Here is a 15,817-nt window from a genome sequence, read left to right as displayed (position 1 = left end):
GTACATTAAACACCTAGTTATCATCAGGTATATCTGCAGAGATAAAGAGATTACGACAGAACTAAATTGCTCTCTCTGGAGACAGAAATGTCACTGACGTTATGCATCATTAGCGCTGCAAAGAAGGTGGCTTCATTGCTGAGCAAGGAGGGGGGGTTCGAAATGAAACATCCGTGTGTATCTCAAGCAAAACTGTGCTGCATTTGGTGTTTTGTATTTTTACTGCAGGACAAGAATATCTTTATCTGCTAAAGTTTAAAAAATATTTAGCAAACCTTTTAGATTTAAAAAAAGTGTTATTAGGCTACATGATGTAGCTTATAGCAAAGGTTTCATAAATCCAGTCTGGCACATCTGTCAAAGTCAACCACAGTAGAGCAATTTACAATGATTTTTGTCTTCACACCTCCTAAGTGGCCAGTTCTCAATCCCAGAGCGCCACAGTGTTGACATCACATTTGGAAACGAAAGAATGGTTCTGGGAAGAGGTCATAACTTAACCAGACATTAAGCGATGGATGCCAAGCAAATCTGTGAGCCTGATAATGGAAATTCTCTAAAGAGTCTGGTATATAAAAAAAAAAAATATCCAGGAAAATACTTGATGACATTTGCCTTTGAGTGTTATGATAGCCAAATTTGTTATCTTATCTTAAAATAGGTCAAATTTTTCAACCTCTGGTAAAAATGACATATAGTATGTTGCAACAATTTGTTTATGAAGTTGTGCAATAAGTGCAGGGATTGTTCAAAGACTTTGTGGTATATTAACTTTAGCATGCATTTAATTGTTTAAGAAAAAAGAACAGTGTGAAATATATCTATCACAAAAATTGTGCACCGTCTTGTTTTTCTGTTTTCATGAATGTGAAGTTATTAAATATGTTTTGCCTATTTCATTGGATCTGATTACTGCTGTAGCAACTTAAAGATTTATATATCCAGACACGAAACATGCTACAAAAGTTATATGCACCCAACATATTCATACTTCTATGTGATAACAAATCCATCTTAAATGAACATTTTCTAATTCTTTAGAGATTAGGTGGAAGGGTTACAAAACCTCTGCAATGATTTTACAAATAAAAATTTTAATAATCAATAAGAAACAAGAAATCTTTTTGAATTTACTGAAAAATATCTTTACAATAGCCTTTTTATTTGAACCTTTATGACTGAAACATCATTTGATGATCAGACTGATGCCTCAGTAATTCAGCGAGGATCCCTCTGTCAGCCTGCAGCCTTTTTTCCCTGTAAGGACTTGGTTCCTGCATTGTTCGGCGGTATTTACGTTAAGCTTGTCCAATTCTAAATGGGTCCTAGCTAACAAACAATCAAATCTGTATATGGATTAAGTGGATATCAAGAAGCGACCAGCATCCAGCTGAACTCAGTAATAGCAATAGCAATTCCAGGTAGGGTGAAAATAAGTAAATGAAAAAAAAACTTGTCAAGTACGAACGCGACCTATGAGCTAAAGAGCGCTGCACTTCTTTGTTTTTGCCACAGGTGGCAGCATCATTTGGAAAATTGTAAAAAAGGTTAAAAAACGTTTACTTGTTTTTGAATGGAAAACTAAAATAATATACATTCATTAAACATAGAGTGACCTATTTTGATATTTGGTGATTATGACTTATAGACGATTAAAAGCCCAAACCTCGTTGACATGAAAATATCAGATTAGATCAATTAAAGGATATTGATAAACAGAAATTTCAGGTTTCTGAAAAGTCTGATTATTCCTAAACACTCACTACTTGGTTGGATATCCTTTAGCATATGATGTACTGCATCATTGTGACCTGGAGTAGGGGTGATCAGCCTGTGGCACTGCAGAGATGTAATAAAACACCAGGTTGCTTTAACGGAAGCCTCTTAGGTCAGTAGTGTCTCATCGTCATCTTGACAACACCCAATAAATTCTGTAGAGGCTGAAGTCAGGCAGGTTTGCAGGCCAATCAGGCACCTGGGTTCAATGAATCAGCTCTGGTTCTGTTGGCAGTGTGGGCAGGATTGCATTAGATTTCCTTTTCCTACTGGAAAAGGAAATCTAATGCAATCAAAATCTCCCATGCTGTCCCTTTAATTTGTGCAGGTAATCAAGTATATCTATTAATAGTGTATTAATAGATTATTGTGCATAAGGTAATAGAGAGGTCTTCTTATTTAAGGCATAAACTATTTTATTCCATTGAGAAGTTCTGTCACATATGTTCAAAACAAGGCAAATTACACTTATTTAAAAAAAATGGATTTGGCTTTACTTGACTATTTGCAATGATGGCACCGTTTTGGTTGATTTTTTTGCTTCAGCAAAAACACTGATTAGTTAGAGCTCTATAACAAGTCTCAAAAAAGTAGGGTCCTGTTGTAATAAAAATATGATCAGCTTTCTGGGCATATTAGGATATTTTTTGTTAAACATTTAGTTTGCATTTTTTATCATCATAACTTTATGTTTTATGCATATTTTTAAAACAAAGTAAACAAAACAATGTTAATGTTTAAAAAAAACATTTTCTTCTACTTCTTTTGCAGTTTTATTCGAGGGGCCATATACACTATATTGCCAAAAGTATTTGCTCACCCATCCAAATTATTGGAATCAGGTGTTCCAATCACTTCCATGGCCACAGGTGTATAAATTCAAGCACCTAGGCATGCAGACTGTTTTTACAAACATTTGTGAAAGAATGGGTCGCTCTCAGGAGCTCAGTGAATTCCAGCGTGGAACTGTGATAGGATGCCACCTGTGCAACAAATCCAGTCGTGAAATTTCCTCGCTCCTAAATATTCCACAGTCAACTGTCAGCTGTATTATAAGAAAATGGAAGTGTTTGGGAACGACAGCAACTCAGCCACGAAGTGGTAGGCCACGTAAACTGACGGAGCGGGGTCAGCGGATGCTGACGCGCATAGTGCGAAGAGGTCGCCAACTTTCTGCAGAGTCAATCACTACAGACCTCCAAACTTCATGTGGCCTTCAGATTAGCTCAAGAACAGTGCGCAGAGAGCTTCATGGAATGGGTTTCCATGGTCGAGCAGCTGCATCCAAGCCATACATCACCAAGTGCAATGCAAAGCGTCGGATGCGGTGGTGTAAAGCACGCCGCCACTGGACTCTAGAGCAGTGGAGACGCGTTCTCTGGAGTGACGAATCGCGCTTCTCCATCTGGCAATCTGATGGACGGGTCTGGGTTTGGCGGTTGCCAGGAGAACGGTACTTGTCTGACTGCATTGTGCCAAGTGTAAAGTTTGTTGGAGGGGGGATTATGGTGTGGGGTTGTTTTTCAGGAGCTGGGCTTGGCCCCTTAGTTCCAGTGAAAGGAACTCTGAATGCTTCAGCATCCCAAGACATTTTGGACAATTCCATGCTCCCAACTTTGTGGGAACAGTTTGGAGCTGGCCCCTTCCTCTTCCAACATGACTGTGCACCAGTGCACAAAGCAAGGTCCATAAAGACATGGATGACAGAGTCTGGTGTGGATGAACTTGACTGGCCTGCACAGAGTCCTGACCTCAACCCGATAGAACACCTTTGGGATGAATTAGAGCGGAGACTGAGAGCCAGGCCTTCTCGTCCAACATCAGTGTGCAACCTCACAAATGCGCTTCTGGAAGAATGGTCAAAAATTCCCATAAACACACTCCTAAACCTTGTGGACAGCCTTCCCAGAAGAGTTGAAGCTGTTCTAGCTGCAAAGGGTGGACCGACGTCATATTGAACCCTATGGATTAGGAACGGGATGTCACTTAAGCTCATATGTGAGTCAAGGCAGGTGAGCAAATACTTTTGGCAATATAGTGTATTTTTAGAACATCAATACCCCATACCACCCCAATTGACAATTTACTATAACTGCAATTAAACCAGGACTGACAAAATAAAAGGGTAATTAAGCACTGATGGATGTGATGGGTTCAAATGCATTTACATTGATTCAACTTAGATTGGAGATAAACAGCTGCATTCTTTAGAAAATATTCTCTCTAGTAATTTTCAGTTTCAGTAGAATTAAAAAGACACACATTGAGTATAATGCTATCTAAAATAGGTGTGTAATGGACTTGAGCAGCACAAGGTTGATTTACTGATGCTACAGCCACTGTGATTAAATGTGGTTTTGCACTCAGCATGCATTTATCTTTGTCATAATACTGTAAAAGTCCTACCATCATGCTGATTGGGAGCACTCATATTATTTCCTTTTGTCGCCCTCTTAATTACCTCTTTCTAACTATTCTCACAAAGATAACCTGAGTGTGATTAAATTTAACAGACCTTTTTGATAAGGATGTAATTTGGCCCAGGATGAGCTCTTAAAAGGCTGGTCATGCACAATACAGGGTGATCATTGTTAACCCCTATAAGTGAAGATGAAGAGGCATTATACCCACCACTTGTGATTATGTGCTTATAGGATCATTTTGATCATTAACAGAGGGATATTGCACATGATTTATCCGAAATAGTTCAAATTTGGCCTGAGGGGGGCAGCAGAAGATAGGTCAAACCAAGGAAGTCATTCCTGTATGTAAAGGTCCTTTTGCACATTCAGACTCAATGCAGCAGATTAATACTAAGATTGAACTTTTCTTAATGCTGGGATTAGTTCTTCTAACAAGCTAGAGAGAAAGACAATTGCAACAAATCTTAAACTGTGATGCATATATAGTCTTAAAATTGTAAGTACGGTACCTGTGTCAATATGAAGATTTATCTGTTTGTTATTTCTGAAGTTTTATCTTCAAACTTTAACTGACAAATTCTGTGGTGCAAATCTAATTCTCCACATGCATGTTTGGTGATATCTGGTGTCTTCCAGCTTTGGAGTGAAAGAGGTCTTAAACAAAACCGAAATGCTGTTTAAAGAAACTTCCTGCAGATTATTCCTTATCAGGAAATGTTCAGATATACTTTAGATACCACACAGTTCTTGTTACATAAAGTAGTAGTTTTGTAAGCAACAGGAAAAAAGGGTGTACTTTTTTCTTGTGTATGCTCCATAATCCTGTGGGAGCAGAGTAAGCATTTAAGACTAAGATGTAGACGGTGTGTTGAAATGTGTGAGTGATTTTAGGAGAGTCCCACAGGAATCTGTTGCAAGCCCTCACCTGCAGCAGACTAACCAGTTGATCTATACCTCGGGAAAATGTAGCTAGATTTAAAGCAAGATGGAATATTAAGGGCTTTACTTGCTTGTAAATAAGTGGCTGAGCTCATTTAAATTATACAAAAAATGACAAATTAAACCATGAGCTAAAAGTTAATGATTTATTTGAGAAGAAAATATATTGTTATCAGTGTCTCTCATTATGGCATGGGGGGTTGATGATAAGTGTCGAAAACAATTGTGTTTTGTGATGCACCTAATTAAAAAACCTTGATGCTGGTGATTACTAGTGTTTGTGGATTTCTATGTGGGCATAGCGCCTTTCGTTTGAGTATATTTTTCCTATAGCTGATGGTGAGGACACGCCTGTGTTTGAACAAGCGCTGTGGAGGTGTAGTCACACAAGAGACACTCTCTCAAGGATCTGAGGAAAAGAACTTGACGCTGCTGTCTGGCACAAGGCCGGTGTGAAACTCTAAAAGTTAAATAGGTAAATATGATAATCACACTCCCTAATACGAAAATATCACTTGATAATGCTTTATTTTATTTATTATTTTTTGCAATGAAAAATGTTTTCGTTCACTATGGAAGTGTTCTCTTTTGTTATTGTGATGTTTAACCTTTGCTTTTCTCACTTTTTTATGTTGGTGTTTTGTCATCTGGCTATTAACCTAAATGCTTTATAACGTCTCTGTGTAAATTAATGGTAATCCTACACATTTGTTTCTTGCTACATGCAGTAAATGAAAACTATTTTTATGTTGAAAAATTTATATCACTGAGCTTTCCTATTTGTTTTGCAGTCAAGATGCCTGAAACAGCAGAGGCTGTGGCTGCCACTCTGACCACCAACAGAAACTGCACCATAGAGATAACCAATGTTAGTGGTAGCTTCTGTCTCATTAACCCCAAGTAAGTCTGCAGTTGCATCAACAAACTTAAAACAAGGATGAATACATTAAAAATATTTTTGAGGTCAAACCCAAATGAGAGAAATTAAGAACATTTCTATAGATCTTGTAGCACTACAGTATGATGTTATATGTCTCTTTTATGGCAATGTTATAATATTTCAAAACTCTATTTCAGTGATTATGAAGCTACCACACTTTATTATCTTCTTTGCTTTAAAATACATGTTTATACTTGCAGCAAGAACAGCCAGACAGAAAAAGTTGACTCACCGCACATCTGCACACACCCCTTCAACTTAACGCATGCCACCTAAAATGGTGGTATATAGCATTATGGCTATTTGATAGTCAAGTGTATAATAGTAATTAGAAAGGAAAATAAACTATTGTTTTAAAGAATATTTCACAGAAGCATCTGTAAAGCGTCACAACTTGGCAGAATCCATTTTAACTGCAGTTACAGCAGTGGGTTTTTTGGTGTGTTTCTACCAGCTTTTCAAATCCAAAAATTGAATTTTTACTTTTGTTTTTTTTACGTGTTCACACCCGGTCATATTTAACTGAGAGAATCATAGTTAAACCCCCTAGATTATCTGTTTTATTTATGATCATCGAGGGTTAAAATCTGTAAAGGTGTAAACGAGTGAAAAGCAACAGCACAGGAATGCACCCTAACTCCTTCGCCATGTGAGTCATGTTTCTGCATTTGTCTAAGTTTGTCAGGACAGGCCATATTTTGGATGGGTGATTTTCACATGTGACATTACATTGCTGAGAACATCCATCTATCTATCATGCGCTGACACACTCTGCCTCATTGCACATTGTGTGCAGGTGGAGGCACTTTTGCTTAGAAGTCCATAGTTTTACACTTCCAGTCATACTTCATCCATCAGTGTACACTGTGTCGCTCTAGACTGCACAACTATTGAAAAGAAGCCTTAACACGCTTAAGGAAACTTTGCAACTTATTTTGTTTCCCTTTTTTCACATTTGAGTAACACTAATTAGTTATTTGCTCTCTTTTATAGGGTTTACATGTCAAGTGGCTTTTCTTACCATCCACCCCAACCCACAGTTCGAGCCCAAAAGACGGAAGTGTGCTCCTTCACAAAGGATGACAACACCGCCACTGGTGCAGTCGGCCTCCTGACTTATGACTTGTTCCACATGCAGAGTCGGGTTTGCTCTGAGCGCATGGCCATCATGTTCTCTGTGCCTTTCGACTTCAACATTTACAAGAACCGGCTGGCTGTGGGTGTGGTCGAGCATTCCCGGGCCTGCGACAAACATCTGTTCGACCAGATGTATGATGGGAAAGATCTCAGCAACTTCACCCGCTCAGACGCAAACGGGTGTGGTCTGGAATATAAAGCACAATATGTTGATTTAAAGCCACAATGTCTACAGTCGGCAAAGCCATTGTTAAAGTGGAGCTGTATGATAAAATGGGGCGTTAGTGTGCAGACCAGTTGGGTTTTATCCTTCCATTTTTGTTGGTTTTTTTTGTGTCCTCAGAGTAAAAAGAACTTGGGTGATGTGATCACTGTTGTCATCTTGATATAAAAAAAAGCATTCAAGAGAGGAAGACTGATTTTGCTGTCATCAATATTTTGTGTCTGCTGAGAGATATCAATACCTGACAGCCAGCTCATTGATTTCCCATTAGCTAATGTCTTGGACTCATGTAAGCTGTACTCTCTCTATTCTTTAAATATGGTAATAAAACATTCAGACCCAATGCTCATGTTGCTTTTTGTGGAGTATGTTCTCCCTTTGTATGCCGGCAATATTACTGATGAACAGTAATTATCATTTAATCTTTTATCTGGATCTATTTAGTTTTAATGAGTGGCAACAGATGGAATGTCGCCGTAGATGTTTTTTTAATTGGTGCAATAACAGCTCTGTTTTTCAGTGGCTGGGAAACTCTTCATCTTGCTCAGTTGTGCAGAATTTGGAAAACAGCAGCGGTGGTGGTAGAAAGAATAAGGTTAAAGGAGGCTCCAGAGATATATGCCTAGACTTGTATTATGGGCTTTTTTTTTCTGGAGAAAAATAACAAAGGAATGAGGTTCCTAAACAGCTTCTGTCAGGTGAATGTACTAAAAAAAACAAAACCAAGGAAAGTACCGTTATCAAAAAAAACAAGGGTGAATTGTTAGAAACAGATCCTACTAAGGGTGTGGGTATTAAAAACAAGGTTAACCAACACTTATATTTATTCCTTTTCCGTGGGCTTGAGCTAACTAGAACATGTATGTGGAAACAGGGTGTGTCGGGTCTGAATAATCTTGTGTTTCAAAAGGGAGGGGAACATCCTGGAAAGGGGGGGGGCACCTCCCAGTCAGGTGTGTCTTTTCCCTCTTCTCCCATTTTACTCTCGTAATACTTCGACATTGTTAGTAGGTAAGTCTCTGAATTCATTTGAATTTAAACTATATTTTTAATTGAAATTTTGACTCAACAATTGTTTGATAGGTATTTTCTTTTTTTCGTCAATCATTATTACTGTTGTAGCTTGTTGTTGCTGCAACCATTTCATGATTGTTCATAACTGTATCTGTGAAGTGCCTTTTTAATGCTCTGTTGTCAGAGATGAAATTAAGTATAGCAGAAGAGCCAAGGTCTTGTATATTTATATAGTTTACAAGGGTAGCTAACAAGATTCATCAAACATAGAGATGAGTTTCTCACTACGGGCTGCATTGTTTTTTAGAAAACAGATATGGACTTGTAAAAATATGATTCTGAGTTTCTAAAGGTCCCGTTTGGGAACCGTTTGATTTATGCCAATAAATTATTTACTTGCCCTATTAAACAAACTAAATGTATCAGAATTAGCAAACTGTTGTTGTTGCAAACTGCGGCCAAGCGTATTTTAAAATAACTAAAACTTAACTGACAAAGTTTTGGAAACTTGATAATAAGAAACTTGAAAAAGTTGTTTACTATAATGTTTACCATTTAAAAAGTTGTTGATAACAATCAGTTAAACTGGAAATCACACATGGATTAACAAAAAAACACTAAATTATATTTCAATCTTCTAAACCTCATTGTCAGTTCTAAAGTTAATTTGAGGTGGGAGTTAGAAGGTGTAATACAAGCATCAAGAAAGAGAAAAGCTGGATTTATTTCAGCAAACAAGCTTTACCATAATTAGGCAAATCTTTAAATTAGTTAAAATTAAGATTTAAGACTATCATCGATCATCCACTATTGAAGATTATCATAGACTACAGTGTAATTCCTCCCTATGTTTAAAGCAAAGACAAATATGCTAGCATCTGTTATCTCAACATAATTAAAAAGAGGCTGCAAATGTAAAATGCAATTATCTGTGGTATTCAGTTACAAGTATTATATCAATCATTTAATCATTCTGTGAATTGTAGTTTGTTGTATTTCACTTTGAATGCTGCAAATTTGAAAACAATGTGTAAGCTAAAATGAATGAACGCCAGTAGCCATGCCTTTCATGTTGTCTGATTAAGGTATATGACATCTGAATAATTTTTGCTTTACAAGCAGATCAAACATTGTTACAGCATGACAGAGTCGGCTGAAGCTGTGGCAGGTGATGTGACCAGCAAGAGAAGCGTGACGATTGAAATCTCAAACAACACCAATAACTACTGCTTTATCAGTCCCAAGTAAGAAATGTGTTGATCTTTCATATTTCTTCAGTCTGCACACGAGATGTATACTGCATAACATGATGCATAGTCTTGCTAGTAGACATTATATCAGACTTTACCAGCTTGGGTCAGTTGAGAATGCAAAAATGATTTCTTTTGTTCAGAAATTCGGGGCTCACTTCTTTTAGTGTGTCCCAGGGCACCAGTGGCTACAATGTAGCTTGCCACCATCAGTGTGTGATGACTGAATGTAGAATAAATGGGTTCCTCAGATTTGATAAAGTGTTATACAAGTTCCAGCTATGTCTACAAAATAATAAGTTATTTTATAAAAACACAATTTTACAAGCTTAAACTTACATTTTTACATGCTTTGCTCTTATTCTGGGAGTATTAGGCCAATTTTGCATAAACACACATTTATCTCTTAGACTTCCCATGCTGCTTATGTTTACATATTTTATTATATGAACCTGACTTACTAAAGTCAACAATCCTCTTCTTAATAACTTGAATGACTGCTTATTTTCTCATGATGTCCAGCAATAAATATTGAGGCCTTGAAATGATTTGCCTTTATGTAAGTCAGATCTTGATAAAAGTGTGACTTTTGAAATTAAAGCTTTCTAGAAAGCTATGGTAATTCTAACTGATCCTGATTCAAAGCTTTATTTTGATTCTAATGTAACCAGTGAGAAAAAAAAAATTAAAGGATTGTAAGATGTTTTTATACATTGTATGTAAATTGCAGGCTAACAGTTGGTTTGTCTTACTTTCACTCTGTTTAGAGCCTACCTTGACAATGGAGAGGTGTTCAACCCACCTCAACCGACGGTGCGCCCCCTAAAGACGGAGGTGTGCACCTTTACCAAATCTCGTGGAAAAGCAACGGGCAGCGTAGGTGTCCTGACTTACGATCTCTTCGAGAGGTCCCAGAATGACTACATAGAGACCCTGGCCATCATGTTTTCCGTTCCCTGGGACTACAACCTGTACAAGAACTGGTTTGCGGTGGGCATCTATAAAAAGGGTCGTAACTGTGATGAAGCTTTGTTCAAAGAAATGTACTATGAGAAGAAACAGCTTGAGCATGGTTTTGTCAGAGGTGAAGCCAATGGCTCAGGAATCAATTATATCGGTAATTTTCTTGACATCAAAGCTACCATGTGTCCCATGGGTAACTCCATCATGAAAGTGGAGATATGGGACAAGCTTTTCACATCCATGGGGCAGCAATCTTATTAAAACACCTCACAGTTACAGAAACCTTTAAGAGAATGTGTTGTTTTTTTGCAGACTTCTTAAAATAAAGACAGCATTAGCTGTACTGGAACCGATCTGTTGTTGCTGAATTTGTTCTGTATGTCCTGGTATTACATTTCTGCTTAAGATCAGACTTTGTCTGTTTTTAAATCCTTCCAGAATGAATGTCCCTTTATTGGAAAAGTTTTTATGTATTTCTATACCACCCAGTTTAAAACCAACCTATCTAGAAAAGGAAATCATAGAATGACTCCCTAAAGGATGAGGGCAATAGCTTAATGAAACACAGATAGTACCTGTCTGAATTCACCTTGACATAATTCTTTCTGGAATAAAATAAACCTTTTTGCCGAAGCTAATTGTGTTTCTCTTCTGTGTGCTGATTGGGGTTTAAAAGGGTTTAAAAAGGGTATTGAAATACTTAATGAAAAAAAAAAATTTCAATTCACTTTCCATCCAATGTGTGTTTCGTTTTTTTTACAATGTCGTGATTACTTTGAGGTGACCCTGAGATTTGGACAGGCACTGAAACATTTTTTTTTTCTTTCAACAAAATGTTTGGATTAAAACTGTTGACTATGGTGGTCACGGTATAATCTTGAATTAATTTATAAAAAATCTGTTGTGTAATTATTAGCAGTTAACATGGAAAAACACCTTTATTCTAAAGTCCACCATTAACGTGTAGATTCACAAAGATATGAAGCAGGAGGCTGAACTGCAGATATCATGTTTCAGCAAATCTTAATGCTGTCATTCTGGTTTTAGTTTCCTATCATCAACATAAGGCTTTTTGAGGCATTGACAGCTGCCTGCTCATAGGTACACAGATCAAAGGTTTTGGTCTGTGCTGTTTCATTTGCATAAAAGCAAATATGACATAGAAGCAGATATTGAGCTTGTTTAGACTCAACCCTCAAGGCATTTTCTGATTAACTTAGTAAAGATATTGACACATATTTTAGCTTTTAAACTTTTCTTTGTGTATCCAACAACTGCTCCTGCATCTATGCTCAAATTGTCTATTAAGTAGTTCAGTTTTCTTTACACCTGCACATGCACATATAGATATAATGAATGCATTTGAATGTGCATTATGCGATTTAAATGTTGAAATGAATAGTTGTGAAAGCAGAGCAGGATTAGATGATCCAAATTCAGAATTGAAACATTTAAGAAAGTACTTTATTCTATATAGATAACCAAAAAAATATATTTGTCTACCAAAACAGGTGCAGTTTACTTTCAAAAGAAAAGGAGGTTTGAAAAGGTATTAGGAAAGTGCAGGTGTAAAATGATAAATGATGCAAATAGCATATCTTCTGTATTGAATTAAACAGAAAGAAGACACCTGCGTGAAAAAAATCCTGAACAAGGAAAGAAAAAAAAAGAAGAAAAAAAAAAAAAAAAAAAAAAAAAAAAAAAAAAAAAAAATATATATATATATATATATATATATATATATATATATATATATATATATATATATATATATATATATATATATATATATATATATATATCAACTGTTACTAGCATGTACTACACAAAAGTAATCTCAACTGAGTGTGTAAGAAATATGAAAAGTGACAAGTTTCCATGACCTGATGGTTCAGGGTAGACTGCAGAGCTTAAATCTTGCATGCAGAAATACATTAAGCAGTTTTTTTAGGTCTTAAAAGAGAAAAAATAAAACCTTTAAAGCTAGAGTCTGGTTGTGCATTGTACAAAATGCTCTCAAACGCTGCCATCTAGAGGCCTGTTATGAAACAAAATATTTTTAAAGCCACATTACAGAAAATCATTACAGAAAAAGTTAATGCGAATACATGAGCAAGAATAAATAATAATGAAATACATACATTTCAGGAGTATAACAAAGTAAAGTCAGATATTTTTCTGTTAAAAGTTTGAGTTTTGTTTTTTTTGTTTTTTTCTTTTTGGTTTCACCGAGTACTTTGTAACTCTGTCTTCTTCAGCTGCCACCAACTCCAAACATGTAGTGACACCCAGTAGGATCTGCTTCTCTGTGATAGTTGACCTGACCTGATGGGTGACAGCCTGGAACAGAGAGTTGGCAGCATTCCCATCAGTTTCAGACTTCAGGTTTCATCAGTTGCTTTGCTACAGAACCCAAAAAAGTTTCAGGCTAAACTGGGGTTTCACCAAACTGTACTGCTTTTTTTCTAAACACATGCAGGATCTATTTCACGATATCTTCAGCTAAAGTGCAAGAGCCAGAAGTTGTGTTTTTCCTGGCTGGATATTGACATCGACTCACCAGGTTAGCTTGTTATTTTGAAATTTCTCAGCATGCAGAGTAACACAGATGAGTATCATCTAACATCAGAAATAACTTTAAAAAATGTTCATTGTTTTCTGAGCTTGAAATCCTTTAAATATTTGGATAACAGATTTGGATCCCCTGCAGCTCTAATTTTGGGGCGTATTGATCTACATGTTTATTGGATAAGATGTTTTGTGCAGCTGTTTTCTATTCCTAAAGTAAAAGCATGACATTTTGGTATATTTTGTCTTTCTCAGATAATTCTCACTAGACTTCTTTTTCTTTATCATATTATCCGGCCTTTTTTTTTTTTTTTTGTCTTTTTTTTTTTCAAATTATGTCTTGTGCTGCAGATACAATTGCTCTTCTTGATAACTTAGCAGTCATAGCTTATGAGAGGACATATTAGTGTTTTGTTTATCACTTTAACACTTTCTCCTCAGTTCTGGGTTGTTAATGAAACATGTTTTGCACTTTTGAGAGTTGCACTCTGTTGCTTTCCATAATACTGCCTCCCCACTAACACATATTCAGCTGTGAAATAAACCAGTCCAACCTCCCTCCTACAGAAACAGAGACATTTCTCTGTCCTTTTAAGTCCTTATTCTTTTCTAAATCAAGGAAATAAAACCTAATGATGGCGATCTGAATTGTCGTTTGTTTACTGAAGGGAATTACAAGAAATTTGTACATCAAATAGGTGTATCTGCTCCAAAGATACTCATGTTAAAACTTTGATTAATGTTGCTCCACAAATTCACCATCAAAGTCATATAATAATAATAATAATAATAATATTAATATTAATAATAATACATTTAAAGGCCCCTTTCTGGACACTCAAGGTCACAGTACAGAAGTTAAAAACACAATAGGAGAAACAAAGTCAAAACACAGAATAAACTCACACAAAAGAAATACAATTGCAACTTTATTGGTACAAGTACTTTAGTCTTTGGTGCTCAGACTTCGGCAGGAAACATTAGCGCTGAATTTATTTTGCTTTGATATGCATAAACAGGAGTAATGGTAGGGATGCTTCCCCCCAGGCCTGAAACTGCTGCTGGAGTGAAGATAGATGAGGTTGGTCAGTACATGACTGCTGGATGTGCTTGAGCTGAATGGAGACATCCAGTGGACTGCATGAGCTGGTACTACTGTAGTGCTTCACTCTGGGACCTGGAAGATGAGAGTCCAGCTTGGATAACACAGGTTGAGAGAACCTGTCCATGATGAGCAAGCATGGAGCGACAGTTGAGAGGAAAAAACCTCCTTTGGGAGGAAACCTCTGGAAGAACCAGGCTCAACATGGCAGTCTTCTGCCGGACCGGTTGAGATGAAACAGGAAGCGAAGCAAGAGTCCGGGAAGAATGATACTCTGATGAAGCTGGAGAAGGGGCTGGAGTTGGGTTGAATCGGGGTCATCTGAGTCAAAGTCAGATATGGTGCAACCACTGCCAAGGCTTTGGGTAGCAGACTGAGATGTGGATTTGGCGACCTTTTAAGATGAGCAAAGGATGCTGATTGGGCTTTCAAGGAGGTGTGGTTCAGAACTGATTGGCTTGTGACGGAGGCAGGTAAGGGTAAGTAATCATTTATTCAGTTGAACTTCCGCATAGGCTCCATTTTAAAATACAAAAAATACAAAGGCTGGGACAGGGAGATTAATGTCAAAGAGAATGGGCAATTTTAAACAGATGAGTTTTGATTTGAGATGGAGAAGTGAGTCAGTGTTTCTAAGTAAAAATGGTAGAGAGTTCTAGAAGCGGGGGCCACAGCAGTATATCTCGGCCCTCATCTCTGATAAAGAAAATAACTGATGTGCTATATTGGTCAAGTTAAAGTCCAGACCTCAGCCTAACAGTGGGAATTTGAGCTGTGCAGATGAATGAACTATTTAGAAATTCAAATTTTGAATAAAGGCTCATTGCTTTCATGTCTGTGACAGTTTTGGTGTGTTCTTTTTTTTTCCTATCAGTGCAGTTGACCTTTAGGTTGGCCTTCTCCCTTCTTTTTTTCATCATCTTTGGAGAACTAAGGAATCTTTTTGAACCACTTCACTCAAATTTCCAGCTGGCAGTGAAAAAAGGCTGTCCCTGTTCTGCATTTCTTTCGGTTTATTCTGACTGATGGGCGGCAGTTTTGATGTCAAACCTACTTGAACGTACAATCATCCGCTGCCAAAGTGATGTCAGCCAGCTGAAGAGTCAGCTCCAACACAGCAAAAGCCAGCTGCCTGGCTCACATACCCAACAGAAAAACTAATTACCTATGTCAAGTTCACTAAATCATTTCAGAAGGTGCAGTTTTTAAAATGTACTCTACCTGACATGTGAAGAAAGTGTAGCTAATCCAACAGTTCCTTGAAAAAAATGATTTGAAAAAGTATTGTATAACCTTTTCAACAACCAGCCCATTAGATTATAGAGGCAATAATTTGATATGGGCCCCTTTTAAATTCCCATTACCCTATGATGAAAGATGTATTTAAGCAGTGTCCAGACTGCAGGCTTCCCAAAAGTCGGTCCTCGAGGGCCGCTGTCCTGCAGGTTTTAGAGGTTTCGCTGCTTTAGCACAGCTAATTCT

At 37.1% G+C, this 15,817-nt stretch overlaps 2 protein-coding genes across 3 annotated transcripts; both read left to right on the top strand.

Moving 5' to 3' along the window:
* The first annotated feature begins 5,404 nt into the window (after nucleotides 1-5,404).
* LOC119778871 (bryoporin) lies at nucleotides 5,405-7,781 on the top strand. Its single transcript, XM_038278284.1, is given in 4 exon segments — nucleotides 5,405-5,613; nucleotides 5,930-6,038; nucleotides 7,072-7,433; nucleotides 7,436-7,781. Coding segments are annotated over 3 exon segments (531 nt in total). The 5' UTR covers nucleotides 5,405-5,613; nucleotides 5,930-5,934; the 3' UTR covers nucleotides 7,501-7,781.
* A 516-nt stretch (nucleotides 7,782-8,297) lies between these two features.
* Nucleotides 8,298-11,303, top strand: apnl (actinoporin-like protein). 2 transcript variants are annotated; one of them, XM_038278282.1, is made up of 3 exons: nucleotides 8,298-8,449; nucleotides 9,575-9,696; nucleotides 10,470-11,303. In XM_038278282.1, exons 2-3 carry the CDS (start codon nucleotides 9,593-9,595, stop codon nucleotides 10,924-10,926), a joined length of 561 nt encoding a protein of 186 aa, XP_038134210.1. In that variant the 5' UTR covers nucleotides 8,298-8,449; nucleotides 9,575-9,592; the 3' UTR covers nucleotides 10,927-11,303. The 2 variants fall into 2 exon arrangements, with proteins under 2 accessions (XP_038134210.1, XP_038134211.1); XM_038278283.1 differs by having other exon boundaries at nucleotides 8,302-8,449; nucleotides 9,572-9,696.
* Nucleotides 11,304-15,817: the final 4,514 nt, after the last annotated feature.

This window comes from Cyprinodon tularosa, unplaced genomic scaffold, assembly GCF_016077235.1.
Source record: "Cyprinodon tularosa strain WSP-4 unplaced genomic scaffold, ASM1607723v1 ctg14, whole genome shotgun sequence".
Lineage (NCBI taxonomy): Eukaryota > Metazoa > Chordata > Actinopteri > Cyprinodontiformes > Cyprinodontidae > Cyprinodon > Cyprinodon tularosa.
The sequence above is the reverse complement of the archived record's forward strand: the minus strand, read 5'-3'. Positions and strand labels throughout refer to the sequence as shown.